This window comes from Vombatus ursinus, unplaced genomic scaffold, assembly GCF_900497805.2.
Source record: "Vombatus ursinus unplaced genomic scaffold, bare-nosed wombat genome assembly UNPS02014772.1, whole genome shotgun sequence".
NCBI lineage: Eukaryota > Metazoa > Chordata > Mammalia > Diprotodontia > Vombatidae > Vombatus > Vombatus ursinus.
The window spans coordinates 5,516,108-5,533,749 of NW_020954550.1; the positions used below are offsets into that span (position 1 = coordinate 5,516,108).

At 43.2% G+C, this 17,642-nt stretch overlaps 1 protein-coding gene across 1 annotated transcript in view; it reads left to right on the top strand.

Moving 5' to 3' along the window:
* THBS4 (thrombospondin 4) overlaps window positions 1-17,642 on the top strand; it is a 55,784-nt gene that overhangs the window by 29,579 nt on the left and 8,563 nt on the right. Inside the window, exons 8-17 of the mRNA XM_027863544.1 lie at window positions 1,087-1,224; window positions 2,398-2,466; window positions 4,970-5,122; window positions 9,578-9,682; window positions 10,351-10,458; window positions 10,684-10,843; window positions 11,343-11,461; window positions 12,362-12,414; window positions 15,435-15,628; window positions 17,004-17,182. Coding sequence (XP_027719345.1) covers window positions 1,087-1,224; window positions 2,398-2,466; window positions 4,970-5,122; window positions 9,578-9,682; window positions 10,351-10,458; window positions 10,684-10,843; window positions 11,343-11,461; window positions 12,362-12,414; window positions 15,435-15,628; window positions 17,004-17,182 — 1,278 coding nt within the window. The remainder of the gene's footprint in view (window positions 1-1,086; window positions 1,225-2,397; window positions 2,467-4,969; window positions 5,123-9,577; window positions 9,683-10,350; window positions 10,459-10,683; window positions 10,844-11,342; window positions 11,462-12,361; window positions 12,415-15,434; window positions 15,629-17,003; window positions 17,183-17,642) is intronic.

Below are 17,642 nucleotides of genomic sequence, written 5' to 3' on the forward strand. Positions count from 1 at the left end.
CTCCTTCCTTCCTTCTTTACTTCCTTCCTTTCTTCTTTCCCTTGCTTCCTTCTTTTCCTCCTTTCTTCCTTCCTTCCTTTCTTCTTCCCTTCCTTTCTTCTTTCCTTCTTTTCTTCCTTCCTTTCTTCTTCCCTTCCTTTCTTCTTTCCTTCTTTTCTTCCTTCCTTTCTTCTTCCCTTCCTTTCTTCTTTCCTTCCTTTCTTCTTTCCCTTGCTTCCTTCTTTTCCTCCTTTCTTCCTTCCTTCCTTTCTTTTTTCCTTCCTTTCTTCTTTCCCTTGCTTCCTTCCTTCCCTTCTTCTTCCTTCCTTCTTTACTTCCTTCCTTTCTTCTTTCCCTTGCTTTCTTCTTTTCCTCCTTCCTTCCTTCCTTCCTTTCTTCTTTCCTTCCTTTCTTCTTTCCCTTGCTTCCTTCCTTCCCTTCTTCTTCCTTCCTTCTTTACTTCCTTCCTTTCTTCTTTCCCTTGCTTTCTTCTTTTCCTCCTTCCTTCCTTCCTTCCTTTCTTCTTTCCTTCCTTTCTTCTTTCCCTTGCTTCCTTCTTTCCCTTCTTCTTCCCTCCTTCCCTTCTTCCTTCCTCCTTTACTTCCTTCCTTTCTTCTTTCCCTTGCTTTCTTCTTTCCCTCCTTTCTTCCTTCCTTCCTTTTTTTCTTCCTTTCTTCTTTCCCTTGCTTCCTTTCTTCCCTTCTTCTTCCTTCCTTCTTTACTTCCTTCCTTTCTTCTTTCCCTTGCTTTCTTCTTTCCCTCCTTTCTTCCTTCCTTCCTTTTTTTCTTCCTTTCTTCTTTCCCTTGCTTCCTTTCTTCCCTTCTTCTTCCTTCCTTCTTTACTTCCTTCCTTTCTTCTTTCCCTTGCTTTCTTCTTTCCCTCCTTTCTTCCTTCCTTCCTTTCTTTTTTCCTTCCTTTCTTCTTTCCCTTCCTTCCTTCCTTCCCTCCTTTGACAAGCATTTATTACTTCAGGCAAGACATAGTACCTAGGTATTGGAGTAGAGATAAGGATAACTAGGATGTGGTTGTTCATTCAGAAAGAGTTCCAGATTAAAATGAGAGCACCTCATTTGACTAAATATTTTGTATCTTTTCTTTCTCGCTAGTGCACCTTCCACCCCTGCTTCCGAGGAGTACGCTGCGTGAATCTGACTCCAGGTTTCAGATGTGATTCCTGCCCCATTGGCTTCACAGGACCAATGGTGCAGGGGGTGGGGGTCACGTTTGCCAAGACACATAAGCAGGTGAGCTAGGACTCCAAGGATGGGCTTCTTTTCTTTTGTATTCCTCCCCTCCTCACTTAGTAAAACTTGGAATGAATCTTGCTCTTTCATGTCTTTTTCAGAAACTAGTCATTTGGCCTGCCTGGGTGATTATCACATGTTGAAGATAATAATGCACACCAGGCCACATCTGTATTATTTTTTCACTCCTCTCTGATTTATGGATTTCTAGGAGGAAGGGAGGGAGGGGGCAGCTGTTCAGTGACAGAAACCTGGTGGTGCTGAGTTTGAGAGATGACTTGCGGCTCACTGGGTTTACACCAGTAGAACATCTTGATGTTCAGATCCATCCCTTGGGCATCAAAGGGTAAAAGAACATAAGCAACAGAAGAACTTTAAAAGGGAAGATAAACTTGTATTTATGTTCTGTTTACTGCAGCTAGGGAGGATGTGAAAAAGTAAAAGAATAGCCCCATCCTCTTCAATAGCATTTACAAGTCACAAACTGCACTAAAATCCTAGAGCATTCTATGACATTCTCCACTTGTTTCCAAATATACTAGAATATCCAGGTCATTATTAAACTGACTGACTGTGAAACTTTGGGAGGGATGTTTTCAGCATTTTTTAGATGGTTGATCTTCAGATGGGCTTTTACTACCTTGGGGAAATCATTAGGTATGAAGCGGAGCAGGAGGCATCATTATTTCTGAGTTATCCCATTCCTCATTTCCAGTGGGGACAGTTTGTTAGACCAGAGAAGAGAAGGGAGTATTGGGAGAGAGAGACAGAAGGTAATAAGGCTGAATTACAGTCATCAGATGGATGCGTGAGTGATGGGGAGAAGCTTATCTTTGCCTCCATTGAAGACAAAACAAAATAAAATGGGCTTAAATTGCTGTAGGATGTATCTGAGTCTAGCCATCAGAAAAAACTTCCTGCTCATAAAGGTTGCAGGACAGGGGACTGAATTACCAAAGGATGTTAGGGAGTCTTCTCTGGCTATTTTAAACCATGGACAGCTGTCCACTGGAGATTTGAGGCTAGTCCTGCTGAAAGGTGGGGGTGGCCCAGATGGCCTTCCCATCCATAATTCTGGAATACTTCACATCACACAAAGCTATCGAGACAACTAAGAGTGGTTTGCGTGCTTTCTTTCTCAACTAAGAGCCCTCTTTTATGTTTCTGCACTAGATCTGCTCTGATATTGATGAGTGTAGAAATGGAGCCTGTGTCCCCAATTCTATTTGTATTAACACTGTGGTAAGTATTTTCTGCAACTGTTTCTAAAGCACAATAATTTTGGTAGGGGAAGGAAGGGAAAAAAAAGAAATTTATGTGATAACTTTATTATATATTTAAAAGGAATAGCAAGTTGTACATAATAGATTTGCAGTTTCATGTGCAATCTTCTTTTTTATTATACTGTGTTATGGAAATGTTCGCTTTATTCCATAAATTTTTTAAAAGCACGATAATTTGCCAAGCTGATTGTGTGTGTGTGTATAGGCTGTAACCACAAAACTCAACTATAACACATGGATGTAATAATATTTGTGACGGACCAAACGAGAACAAAAGTTTATACAGAGAATTGACAAGCCACCCACGTCCTCTCACTTCCAGTCGAGCATCAGTGTGCTTTTGAATACAAGCATATGATAGAATTATCTTTAAGATACTTATTCTTTAAAGATGGTGATATTTAAAAGGCATTTCCTGTTGCTATCGCAGTTCCAGAGTGCTCAGAGCTCAGTGCTTTTGAAGGGACCCAGAGGACGATGTGTCCTCACAGCTGCACCTCTAACTCCTCTGGGACATGCTTCAGAATCCCTGCATGCTACAGAGAATGGCTTGGCATGCCAGGGTACTTTCTGAAATGCATTTAGCTGCTATGATTTAATCATTTCAGTCCTTACCCGCACATTTCTGAAAATTCCTGTCAGCTGTTTCTAAGCGAGTGAGGTCAGCAAGCCAGACAGCAGGCTAGGCATGGAGGAGCCATTGTCTAACTGCCATGTGGTCCCCAGGCGAACTATTCAAACTCTCACTTCCCCAGCTTCCTTGCATGTGAAATCAGCCTAAGGATACATGGGTTTGTGGAAAAGCAATAAAAATAAATGGGAAACAGTTGGCAAAAATGGAGAGCTAACGGGAGCTTCATAGCCCATGGGACCTACCTCCACCCTGACATGTTGTTTATAAGGAGATGAAATAAAGTGACTGTTTTCTAAGAGTTTTCTTTCCCAGCCTGCCCTTATCACATGTTCACTGGAGGTAGCATGGTATAGTGGAAAGACCACTGTACTCGGAGTCCCCAGAGACCTGAGTTTGAATCCTGCCTCAAGCATTTGCTAGCATGTGACTGTGGGTAATCACTCTAAGCCTCAGCTTCCTCTTCTGGATTGTATGATGGGGATAATTCTCATCTCATGAGGCTATTGTGAAGATCATTTTAGAGGACCGTAGAAAGCATTTGGTGAATCTTAAGGTGCATGATCGCAGCCAGTCCTTCTTGTTTTATTTTAAGTAAAACCACAGCCCAACTCACAGAGTCTCTCCTCAGAGCTGCAGATGTTTCTTTCAATGCCTGGACCGATGTCTAGTGGACAAAGGAATACCTACATTTTTCTTGTGCTCCTGGAAGGAAGCCTTCTAACTCCACTGGAAAGCTCAGCCCCTTCTAACAGTTCAGGCCTGCTATTTCTCAATTGAGGAAACCGAGACCAGGAGAGGCAAGTGACTTGTCCGGAGTCCCACAGGAGAAAAATAGCAGTTGACATTTGAGCACCTAATTCTCCACCCAGTGTTCTTTCCACAGAGACCACATAATTGTGTCTTCTCCTTATGCCTTACCTACTGTGGGATAGAAAGGAAAGTAGATGGAGAAAAAAGCCACGCAAGCAACAGACAGTTCCCTATCATGACTCTCTTTCCCATCTGCCTGGTCTATGACACCTTACGATTGGGTGGTATCTTCACAGGCATTGTCTCAGGAGGCAGAACTGATGGTCTGAGGAACTTGCACAAAACAGCAAAGATGGAGCTTCATCTCAATAGAAATGCAATTGACTTAATCCTCCTATTATGAAAATCAAATGAGAACATATTTAAAGCAACTTTTCAATTTATATAAATGATGCTATAAAAATGATAGCCATTATTATAATAAAACACAGAAAGCAATACTAATAATGATGATAGTAACGCCCCTTGTCTACAGCATTATTTCATCTTAGATAGAATCCAGGGCAGCTAGGTGGTGCAGTAGATAGAGTACCAGCTCTGGTCTCAGAAGGCTCTGAGTTCAAATCTAGCCTGAGATATTTACTAGCTGTGTCACCCTGGACAGGTCACTTACCCCCATTTGTTTCCCAGAAAAACAAACAGTGGATCCAGGGAGATCGAGATTCCTTTTTAGAATGTAAACTCCCTGAGGGCAGGGACTGTTTCATTTATTTTCTACATATCCCAGGCACCTGGTACAATGCTTGGCACATAATAGGTGCCTAATTAATGCTTACTGATTGACTGATCTGTGGCAGCTAGGTGGCACAGTGGATGGAGTAGCAGCCCTGAAGTCAGGAGGATCTGAGTTCATATCTGGCCTCAGACCAAACACTTGACACTTACTAGCTGTGTGACCCTGGGCAAATCATTTAACCCCAATTGCCTAAAAAAAAAAAAAAACCCAACAACGACAACAAAAAAAACCAAACCAGACTGACTGACTTATTGACTGATCATTCTGTTGGCTTCTTTACAGGGATCTTATCAGTGTGGCCCATGTAAGTCTGGGTTCACTGGAGATCAGATCAGGGGATGCAAAACTGAACGAAACTGCAAAAACCCAGAACTGAATCCGTGCAGTGTGAATGCCCAGTGTATTGAGGAGAGGCAGGGAGGTGTGACCTGTGTGGTGAGTTATCACTTTGCTTTTCAACTTCTGAGATTATTCCTTTACCCAGCTTCCTCTGAGTGCAAGTACTCAAGAAGAAAACATTAATCAAAGTGTGCAAAATGTGAAACTACCATTGCTATGAAAAATAAATGATAGCTCTTAAACCCAAGTCTTTAAGAAACGACCCTGTTTGAGAAGGCCGGTTGACAGAAATAGCAGCTGAGATAATAAATTATGGAAATGGGTGAATAAATCAGTAAAAAAAAAAATGTTCCTCAGCTGTCCTCAGACTTCAGACCTTCTGCTCCTCTTAGATGGCAGAGGATCTGCCTAGGACTCTGCTATTAGACAATCAAGCATGCAACCAGCCGATCAACATGCGTGTTTAAGCCCCTTCCATGTGCTGGGCTCTAGGGATACAAAGTCAACAATGTAACAACTCCTGCCCTCAAAGAACTTATGTTCTAATGGGAGAAGCATAGAAGAATACAAAACGTAAATGCAAGGTAATTCTGGGAGAGAGGCATCAGCAGCTGGGGTGGGGGTCAGGGTGGTGGGTCAGGGAAGGTCCCCCAACAGGAAGGATTTAGGCAAAGCCTTCATTCCAAAAGGCAGAGGGGAGGAGGGACGGCTTCCCAGGCACAGGAAACAGAGCATAGGGAAGGACAAGGAAATGGGAGATAGAATCAGCCTAAAATGACATGTTGGAGCGAGATTGTGAGGGACTTTAAAGACCAAACAGAGGAGTTTGTATTTTTTCACAGAGGCAATAGAGAAACTATGGGAGTTTCTGGAGCAGGTGAGTGACATGGTCAGAACTGTGCTTCGAGAATATTCACTAGGTATCCGTGTGGAGGACGGATCGGCAGGGCATGAGCCTAGGGGTAGGGAGGCTACCTAACAGGGTGTTGCAAGCATGCAGGGAAGAGGTGCTGAGTGTCTGAGCTAAAGCCATCCTGAATGAGTGGAGGTTAGGAGAAGGATGCCAGAGATGTTATGGCAGTAGAATTAACAAACACTTGGCAACTGATTGGTTACAGGTGCAGAAAGAGATTGAGGAGACCTTGGGTGGTCTGGGAAGGCGACCTGATTCACCTGAGGGGCAAGTCAATCTTTTTTTTTAATTGGCTCTTTCTCAGAAAAGGTATGCCAATACAGAAAGTCTATCAGGACAACTGAGCATCATTTATCTGGAGTCTGGAAGACCTGAATTCAAATTCTCTCTCAGATAGTAGCTGTGTGACCCTGGGCAAGTCACTTAACCACTGTCTGCCTCAGTTTCCTCAACTGTAAAATGAGGATAACTTAACTCCTCAGGTGTTGTGAGGATCAAATGAGATAATGTTTGTAAATTGCTTAGAACAGTGCTAGGAACATAGTAGATGTTCAGTAAATACTTGTTCCTTCCACCTTTCCTAATGCTGACTCCAGTTTCAGCTCCTTATCTAGATTGACTCCAAAAGGAAAGGGCTATAACCTCTCCCTCCCCCGCTCAACAGACACATTCACTGAGAGTCTTCTGGGATTCTCTGAGTGATTCCCAATATCAAAGGAGAAGTCTTTTTGTTCCTCTATAAATTTTTTAAAAATACATGATGATCACCCCAAACTGCTAAGCAGGGTACTGTGTGGGCAACATCAAAGACCTGGTGCTTGCCTGGACTAGTGGTAATTTGCAGAATCACAGCACCACCTTATGGCTGACCCTTGGAAATGCACCTATCTCCCGCATCTTGGGTAAAAACCAGACTCCTTATGCCAGAGCCAGCCAGGATCATAGATTTAGAGCCAAAAGGGATCCTTAGCGGTAATCTCGTCTAATCCTCTTACTTTACAGTTGAGAAACTGAGCTTCATGAGAGGTGAAGTGATGACTTTTCCAAAGTCACAATCAAATTGTAAGTGGTATAGTCAGGATTTGAACCCAGGTCCCCTGACTACAAATTGAGTACATTTTCCACTATATCATGCCTTAGAAATATTCCCTTTCCCCCTTGCCGCCCCCTCCCATCCTCCTCCTACATAACCTCTAGCTGAAAAGTCTCCTGGAGTGACTATTCCTAACTGACAAGCCTACCCAGCAGAAGGGAAAAGACTGAAAATTACCCAGGGAGTGACATGGAGGCAGGCTCCTTCTTGCTCTCCAAATCCCATGCTTCCAAGGACTTTCAGGTCTCTAAGAGCCAAGTCAGCAGACTTCTTAAATGGCTCACCTTCAAGCATCACCCGCCTCCCCCACATATCCTTCCCAAGAGATGTGGGGATTTATTTTCACCAGGAGGTGAGCAAAGGCACTTAGTGTAGAAGCCTTTAAAGCAACTAATCCAGAGGTCTTGTGAAAAGACCAGGTCACTGGGGGAGACAATGCATTAGAGGAAAAAAATTTCCCTAATTTACTGTGCTGCCTTCTCTCTAAAGAAGAATCACCGGGTAGCAGCCTGCCTCTATAGCTAAATCATTTTCCTGTGCCCTACTTGAGGATGCAGTGGGATGGTGGGTGGTGGGACTTTTAATGTGTTTTTGAATTTGTAATGAGAGGCAGCAGCAGATGGTAAAGGATTAATAAGCTTCATGTGACTACTAAAATAATTTAATCTGCCAAAAAATGGCTCATTAAAAATGTATTTTTTCCTAGAGGGCTCTTTCTTCATTAAAGTAAATCAGCCACCACGAGGCACCGTTGAGAGTTCAGTGCCCTCTACGAGGAACGCTCCAGGCTGGAGCTGAGCACAGATCGGGGGGAAAGGGGGAATAGCGTCACTCTTAGAATAGAATACCTCAGAGTCCCCTAGTTTCAAACAGCCATCTCTAGGGACTGAAAAGGAACAGTCCCTGGCAAGTAGAGTCTATGGTCTCAAATGGACTTCTCTGGATTTGAATAAGAACCATAAAAATTAACACCGAACTCCAGTTGCTTCCTTTTCACTCTATTTCCATTTCATTGGGCTCTCTATTTTGCCTCTGACCTCCAACTCTCTCCTTTGACCCCTGTCTTTCTACAGTTCTTTTTTTTCCTCTTAGCTTCACTATTTTCTTCCCACTTTTCCTTATCTCCTGCCTCCTCCCTTCCCCTGAATCTTAAACCTTCACTCTTCTCCATTGCTTGACTGCCCTTTGCTCCCTCCAGGGACCTCCTCCCATAGCCTTGCTTGACCCCTTGGACTCTCCTGAACTTGGTTGCCAAAGTCGATGGTCTTCTCTCTCTTCCCTTGCTGTCATTTTTTGGCCGTGCTTAGGTAGAATGTTAGGAGACCAGGGGAGAAAGCCCCTGGATAGACCTATTGTGCTAACTCAGGATGTTGGCTCCCAACTCGTTGTGATGCTGTAGTCCATCACAAGTCTGAGGAAGCAGGTGAATTCAGAGCAACCATCTTTCCAGTCTCCTTGACCTTTTTACTCCCTTGTCCCATACTCTGATCCAGACAAACTGGCCTTCTCTCTGTTCCTCACACAGATATTCCCCCTCCTGTCTCTTGCCTTTGCACTGGCCTCCCCCAGTTCTCCCTGAAATGTTCTCCCTCCTTACCTCTTAGAATCCTTCTCCTCAAGACACAGTTCAAACATCATCTTCTGGATGAAGCCTTTTCAGACCCTACCTTCATCCTAAGTACTATTGCCCTCCCTCCCAGAATACCTTGTATACTTGTTCTTATTGATTTTATTTTTTCTGTGTGTGTACATACATATATATATATACACACACACACACAGACACATTCACATATATATATATACATTTATACATACACATGAGTACATGCATGTATATGTGAATATGTACACATATTTGTGGTGTTGTTGAATCATTTTCCTGTCATGTCCAACTCTTCATGACCCCATTTGGGGTTTTCTTGGCAAAGATACTGGAGTGGTTTGCCATTTCCCTTTCTAGTTTATTTTACAGATGAGGAACTGAAAGTGGCTTGCCCAGGGTCACAGAGTTGATAAGTGTCTGAGGCTAGATTTGAACTCAGGAAGATGGAGTCTTCCTGATTCCAGGCCTGGCACTCTATCGATTGTGCTATCCAGCTTCTCTATAAACACATATATTCTTATCATTTTTCTCCATAGAATGTAAGTTTCTTATAAGGATTGTTTCATGCTTTGTACTTATATCCTCAGCACCTAGCCCAGTATCAAGTATATAGTGTGTGCTTAATAAATGCTTGTTGTTTGCTTGCTTACTTGATTGATTGATACTAAAAACAAGAGACTGAGTCAGTGCTCAGGCCTCAGAAGGTTTTTGCTCTGGTAAAAATCAACTTAGATGATTGTTACATTCTAAGGAGTGACTGTGATTTAAGCTCCACAGGTACACTGTCAGAAGAGCAGTCAGGAATGGGGTGAGAAGCCCACACAGTAAAGCTGTTTGGATTCCTGGGGCTTCAGGGTTGGGTTAAGCAGGAGTTGAAATGTTGGCCAACTGGCACCAAGCTTCACTGCCTGACTTCCCTAATGGAGTTTCTCTTCACAGTGCGGTGTTGGTTGGGCTGGTGATGGATTCATCTGTGGAAAGGATGTCGACATTGATAGTTACCCCGACGAGGAACTGCCATGCACTGGAAGGAATTGCAAAAAGGCAAGTAGAATGTGAGGAAGACATACTTGTGGTTTTCACACAACCACAACCACATCCTGGTTAGGAAGGGTCTCAGCAGAACCTTCCCTTCCCTTACACGCTCCCAGATAATTCCATCTCAAATGAAGCAAATGTGCCATTAACAACAAGGTAGGTCAATCTTCTCCATAGAAATTATGTCTGTCCTTCAGACAGATGTCAAGCGGAGCTTAACGAGGGTAGTACAGCTGGTGTTTGCCTCAAGGTGCTGAAAGCATGTGAACTCCTACAGCAAGCAGAAATTGCTAAACTTAGCACATAGTTAGTAATCATTTTTTTTTTTACTGGGCCCATGATTTTATCAGCATAGAGACATTGTATGACACTTCCACAACCCAAAACAAGCTCCTTCCCAATGATGTCCCACCCAGCTTACTCTATTGGAGGTGGCTTCCCCAGCAGTGGTCCCTGAATATCCTCCAGTCTCTCCACATATGTGGTCTTGGATCCTAAGGTCCAAATTTTCCTGGCCACCCTCTTTTTTTTGGCTATATTTGTCTATAAAAGGCAAATTTCATTTTGAATTCAAACTTCAATTTTCAATGCCTCAGACATGATTTGCCCCAAGTATCAGAACCACTGACAGCCTTGATCTTAGGTATAATTTTAGGCAATGTTTCCCCACTTAGGATAACTGCAAATATGTGCCAAACTCTGGTCAAGAAGATGCAGATAGAGATGGCATCGGAGATGCTTGTGATGAAGATGCTGATGGGGATGGAATCAACAATGAGCAGGTGAGGGTTTTCTTCCAAGGAAATGTGTGTTTTCAAGTGCCCAATAGCAATGCAGGGAAATTGCAGTTTTGTAGCAGTATTTTGGAGGATTCATACATAGAACTGTAACTCTTGCGTTAGACTATGTGCAATGTAAAAATACCATCTGTGAGATTCAGAAAGCCCCAATACACATAACAAGGCCAAGAAGATTTGCATTTGGTTTGTTTTTTTTTTTCTTTTTAGGATAACTGTGTCCTGACTCACAACGTTGACCAGAGAAACAGCGACCAAGATATCTTTGGAGATGCTTGTGATAATTGTCGAACCGTCATAAATAATGACCAGAAAGATGCTGATGGGGATGGAAAAGGAGATGCCTGTGATGATGACATAGATGGAGATGGTGAGTTATTCTTCTCTGTTCCTTGATTTTAACCTTATATATCTTACTGCTCTTAAAGCCCCTACTGGTAGCTAAGTGGCACAGCTAGTAAGTATTATGTGTCTGGGGCCAGATTTGAACTCAGGTCCTCCTTCCACTTCTCCCTGCTGTTTCTGACTAAACTTGTTTCTCTGGCACCGGGACATAATTTGGGTCATATATGCAATTTTCAGTGTGAGATCTAAATGTCACCATGTTAGACACACACCTCTATCAGTTTAGAAAATACCAAAAAGCGTTGTGGAATAGCGGGCAGAGAACCTGGATTTGAATCCTAACTTTGCCCTTTTCTGTCAGCGTCTTTTGGCAAGTCATTTCATTTCTTCTGGCCTCAGTTTCTCCAGCTGTAAAATAAGGAGGTTGGACTAGGTCACCCCTAAGGTTTCTTCCTGCCCTGGCCATGATCCTGTGAAACTGTGAGGTAATTTCAGCTGCTGCAAAGAGACTTTCTTTTCCCCAGGAATTAAGAATATTTTGGATAACTGTCAAAAAGTCCCCAACCGAGACCAAAGGGACAAAGATAACGATGGTGTCGGGGATGCCTGTGACAGCTGTCCTGATGTCAGCAACCCTAACCAGGTGGGTCGGATGCCGGTGTTTGAGTGTGAGCAGTTCTAGGGAATCCAAGGCTCTATGTGTAACTCTCTGTACAGAGATCCATTTAGGATCACCATCAAAGAAAACAGCCAAGTGCACCTTTGGCACATCTCCCTTAACCTATTTCCTGGCGTCTCTGAGCAATGAAACACACGTGTTTTCAAAGGGGGAAAAATGGGACCAGATAATCTCTGCAGCCCTCTGGGATTTGGTCCTCATTTCTCTGTCCCTGAAAGGTAGGCTGGCGACGGCCTGCTCATTCAGGGAAATGACATTCGTGCTGATCAACCAGAATCCCTTTGGATAGGATGAAGATGAGATGTGGCTCCTTTCCTCCCCCCCAGCAGGGCCCACACTTGGACCTTTCTGATTAAACGCCATCGCTTACTTGTTAAGTTTCCTTTTCTACTCCCCCTCTTTGACTAGATAATGTGGGACGGTGCGGCATTTTATTTTTAAAGCTTGGAGAAGAGGGAGCCATAGGCGAACAATGACTCATCACCTTGGTTCTCTTCCAAATATAAAAGCGATACAAAATCCATTGGCCCTGTCCTCCCTTGCCACTGCTGGGTGTCAGGCCTTGTGCCAGGGCTGGTGGCTGGCTCCACAGCACCCCCAGCCGCCACCCAGCTACCTCTCAGCTCTTTTATAATTAGCTCGTGTGGTGTGTGGGTAGCCCAGCCACATAGCTTGATATTTTAAAAGGTTTTTAAAAAATCCAACAATGTGCCTACACCAATATGGTGTTGTCCTTTTGCAGTTTTACAGAGTATCGATTCCGGATATATCATTCCCCAGACTTAATGTTAAGCCAGGCTTGGATTTGGGGGAACATTCTTGTTGGAACGGTCCTGTACTAACAGTGTTTTGTTTTATCCGCAGTCCGATGTGGATAATGACCTGGTCGGGGACTCCTGTGACACCAATCAGGACAGGTATAGTACACCTCCCAGCTATAAGAATAGCTTAGAAAGGAAAGGAAAGGAAAAAGAAAGGAAAAGGCAGGAAGAACATGTTAGTTTTCAAACTTTCTGCCACCAACCTGCTTTGAGAGCCTTCCTGATGGTAGGGAGCTGGCAATGAGTCTCTGGGCCCAAAGTCAGGAAAAGTACATATCTCATAAGCAGCCCTAAAAATTCTCAGACAAGCTTGGTCCCTGTCATGATGAAGCATAGACCAGGTGAAAAGAAGAAATTCCAGTGCAAGAAATTTAGAGACTGTTCTCTTTGCTCAAGGGAAATCTCAGTGTACCATAAACAGTGCAGAATGTGTCTGAGTTGATGTTTCATTAACTTCAGGATTTCATTAAGTGGACTTGATTAGTAGATACTTTTTTTTTTTGGTTGGGGGAAGAAAGAGGAGAGGGGAAAGAGAAACAGGGAGGGAGAGAGAAAGGGAGAAGGAGTTATGGAGAGGGAGGCAGGGATGAAAGGAAGCAGACAGAGAGGGAGGGAGGGAGGTAGAGAGAAAGAGAGGCAGGAAGGGAGGTGGAGGGAAGGGGCAGTGGGAGGGAGGGAGGTGCAAAGAATGAGGCAGAGAGAGAAGAATGAAGACAAAAATATCACCATCTCTTCCCTAGAGGAGCTTAAAACCATTTACTAGTCCTAGCCTTTTCTACCTCCTTGGGAAATCTTTACAGAAGCCAGGAAAGGAACAAGAGAGGGAGTGAATTTCCTCCATTCCCTGCTAGGCCATAATACCACACTGCATTTGTGTGTCATTCTTCATTTCCTTTTGGGTCTACAGAGTAAAGAGGAGTGATGAGTGAGAGACTCATAAATGGAGTCTCCCTGCCTCCATTCATGGGCCCACACAGAAGGCTCAAGGCTGATTAGGGTCAGGGTCATTGCTCAGAAAACCTTCTATCAAGATTGTCATTTTTAGAGAAGCTTGCGCTATAATTGTGGAAGGAATACACTTTGTCAAACATAAAGAAATAAAGTTATTGTTGTTATTATCTGCTGCAAGAATACCAAGTCCCGTATTTTCGGAATTCCTAAAGCATCTTTTTGCACTAGCTTCTGAGTATTGCAAATGTGACTCATCCAGTTAATACTTTAATTCCAACAAACCCCCAAACCTGCAGAAAATGAAATCCCTTATTTTTGCATAAAACCATTCAAAGATATAGAAAGGTTGCTGATGGAAATTGCCCAACCTAATGGTTTTTAAAACAACTCCAGGACAGGCAATTCCATCATTTAGGCCATGGGGCTTCATGCTTGTTTGGAATGGTTTTCCCTTCTCCAGATCCATGTATCTTCTCCTCACTCACTAAGTGGATCTGACAGTGAACAGCTTCATCTTGGGTTTAGGGACTCCTTGCCTCCCTCCCCTCTCCCGCCTCTTCCCTCTACCACTGGAGGACCAAGGTAGGAATGTGGGGACAAAATGGGCATTAGCTGTCTCAGATCAGGCCCAGTTGGGAAAACTTCCTAGAAGACAAGATCAATTTTATGATTTCTTGAATGAAAGAGGAAGCCCAGACTTACCTTGCAATAGCCCTGAACCCTGGGAATCCTTGGAAAGAAGAAATTCTTTAGACCAGGGCTAACTTCTATCTGCCTCCTCAGAATTAAAGTGGCCTTGGAGGGTATAGGGTCATCATTCACCTTGTCATTTTCTCCCCCACAGCATTCATCTCTGAATTCCTGTTTGATACATAGCTAGTGTGTGTGTATGTATGTATACACACACACATATATATACATATACATATATGTATGTATATATTATATATACATATATGTATGTATATATATTATATATACATATATAAACCACTTTAAGGTTTACAAAGTGCTTTAATTATGTTATCTCATTTAATCCTCAAGACAACCCTGGAAGATAGGTGCTATCATTATCAACCCATTTTACAGATGAGAAAATTAAGGTAGATAGCGATTAAGTGACTTGCCCAGGGTCCTACAGCTAGTAAGTGTCTGAGGCTAGATTTGAACTTGAGTCTTCCTGACTGCAAGTTCAGCACTCCATCCATTGTGCTAAGGATCTTGTCTTCTCTCAATCTAGCATGAAATCATGGGGTTTTTAGGGGGGACAGTAGAATTGAAGTATAGGCACACGGAAGCTGATCTCTAGAGCTGACAGGGGCCTTTGAGGTCCTCTAGTTGAAAGCCCTCATTTTGTCGATGAAGAAATTTAGGTTGAAGGAAGTAAATTGATACGCCCAAGGTCACAATGGTAGCAGATGTCAGAAGCAGCATCTTAATCCAAGTTATCTGACTCCAAAGTCAGTGAGTGCTTTCTCCACTGTCTTCTAGCACATCTAGTCTGATTTTATCGTGGAAACTGAGGCTCACAGATAACAAATGACTTATCCAAAGTCACAACAAATAGTCAATAGCAGAGCTTCCTTCCCGGGGTATCTGATTCTGAATCCAGTGTTTTCTTGACCATACACACATTCAACAGATGCTACTAATCAATGTCTGGTAACAAAAACAACAGAAATGACACCTAATGAAACAGCTGTGGCTTTGGATCCAGAAGTCACAATGTTAAATCCCACTTCTGCCATTTAAATATATGTGTGACCTTGTACAAGTCACATCATCTCTCTGAGCCTCAGTTTTTTCATTGGTAAAATGAGATGGTTGGACTATGCAGCCTTAAGGTCTCTTCCAGCTCTAAATTTATATTCCTAGGATCCCTTTTCAAGGCAAGAAGGGGAGGTTCTAAGCAGGAAATAACAGTGATTTGTATCCTAGTAAAAGTGAAGTTTTTGTTTTAATGGGTGAAAAAGGCAAATACCAAAGAGAAAACTTCAATATAAGCTCTTTGATATCACTTAACTAGTTTTCAGCCCTGTCAGCTGACCCTCGACCCTCCCTGAGACAGCATTCTCAAGATAACGTGTTCAAAATAAGTCAGGAGATTGAGGCTCAATGGCCAAAAAGGTCTACTCTATTGTCCCCTCCCTGTCATCTCTCTGCAGCGATGGAGATGGACACCAGGACAGCACCGACAACTGCCCCACCGTCATCAACAGCTCCCAGCTAGACACAGATAAGGACGGGCTGGGAGACGAATGTGATGATGATGATGACAATGACGGAATCCCAGACCTCGTCCCTCCAGGCCCTGACAACTGCAGACTAGTCCCCAACCCAAGCCAGGAAGATGTCAATCGTAAGGCAACAGAACCCATGGCCACTATGACTAGGGAAATACACGGACACGGTCACACATCAGCACACCATCACTTTGTTCTCCAAAATGGAGTTTCATTGATACCTTTTGTTTTTACATCAAAATAATTTCTAGACATACACCAACCCACCCCACTCAGTGAGCCTTGGATTCCAACAGAGAAAAAAATATTCAACCACCAACCACATTTGACAGCATAAGCAGAGTCTTTCACCTATAATCCTTGACCTATCCTAAGAAAGGAGGGTGTAACATTTCTTTCTTCTCCAGGGCCAAGATTGGCCATTATAATTACACAGCATTCATTTTAGCCTTATTTGCATTTAAATTTTTGTGGTCACTGTACATATTCTCCAAGTTCTACTTGTTATATCAGGTTCTTCCTGATATTTATCAGTTTTTCCCCTATTTCTATGAATTTCTTATATTCATTGTTTCTTTTGGAGCAAAGAGATTCCATTGCAGTCTCCTCTGTCAACAGTCTCTTATTTCATGTTTTTTTCCTACTGTACGAGATAGCACGTTCACTCTTCCAAAGGCGCTCAGGCCAAGGTGGTCACAGCTTTTTCATCTTAGACTTTCATAACTAAGTTTATTTCTCTGTATCGCTGTGACCTACATTTGAATCTCTATTGTTTGAGCCACAGAGGTCAGTAAAAAGGGAAGAGAAGTGTCCAGACCTATAAGACTACATATGTATGGACAAAAAAAATTGGACAGAATATTGCATACAGTGTCCACAAAGGGAGAAGAGCTACTGCTTTTGTTATCACCAAGGCCTTGATGGAGGGAGGTGAGGGTAGAAGGGAAGATGAGGCAGTGTTGACAGTAAGGTCCTTGAGGAGATCAGAGGTGACAGCCTTAGAGGGAGTCCACTGCCAGCTCTGACACCTTCCCTACCGGGAAGTCCTGAAACCCAAGCCAAGAAGGGACTGGGGAGAGGAAATATGGCCCTAGGAAACTTTGAGATATACCAGCTAAGGTTGCAAACTATAATATTTGTGTCCCTTTCTTCATTCAGGGTCTCACATTACATCCAGTTTGAGTAAAGCGCTGGGAAGGGATGGGACAAGAATGTTTAGCTGGATCTCCCGTTGATCCCCAGCTCTGTTTCAAGAGCTAGAACAGCTAATTCCTCACTGGGGTGGTGGGATAGAGACACCTGTCACCTGAAGGACTTGTCCTTGGCCTGGAAGTTGAAAGCAGGTCAGCTATTGGATGCTGCACAATGAGATTAGAACTTAGGGAAGGACTTTCTGTTCTTATTGTCTAACTTCATCTTTATCCTTATCTGGAAGAGATGAGTAGGGACTAGTGTCACCAAACCTTTCTCCTATTTCCCTGGTGCATCCAGGTGATGGTGTGGGGGATATCTGTGAAACAGACTTTGACCAAGACCAGGTCATTGATCGGATTGATGTGTGCCCTGAGAATGCTGAGGTCACCCTGACAGATTTCAGAGCCTACCAGACTGTTGTCCTGGACCCTGAAGGTGATGCCCAGATTGATCCTAATTGGGTGGTTCTGAACCAGGTGAGTTTGTGCTTTATTTTATTGGGAGGGTAGGATGCACATATGCCGTGCTTGTCTTTCCCCTCTAGGAGTATTTAGTACTCTGATTTTACCTATGTTTCTTTGGTCGGAAGTGACCCACTCCTATTATTATTAGTAATGTTACTGCATTTATGATTCTCTCCCTCTTGCCCCTCTTCCAAAAAAAAGGTGGGGAGGATTTCAGGTGGCAAGATCTTCCCAATGAACAAATAAATAAAATGAAACACAGAGGGGTTGAGTAGCATGCCCAGAGTCACACAACAGTTTTACATTTTTCTACCTGCAGGGAGCTAGGTAAAACCAGAAAGATAGGAAGTCAAACATGGCCTCAGACCTTACTAGTTGTATGAACCCAGCCAAATCACTTAACTTCTGTCTGCCTCAGTTTATTGTTGTTGTTTGGTCAGTTTCAGTCATGTCTAATTCTTTGTGACCCAAT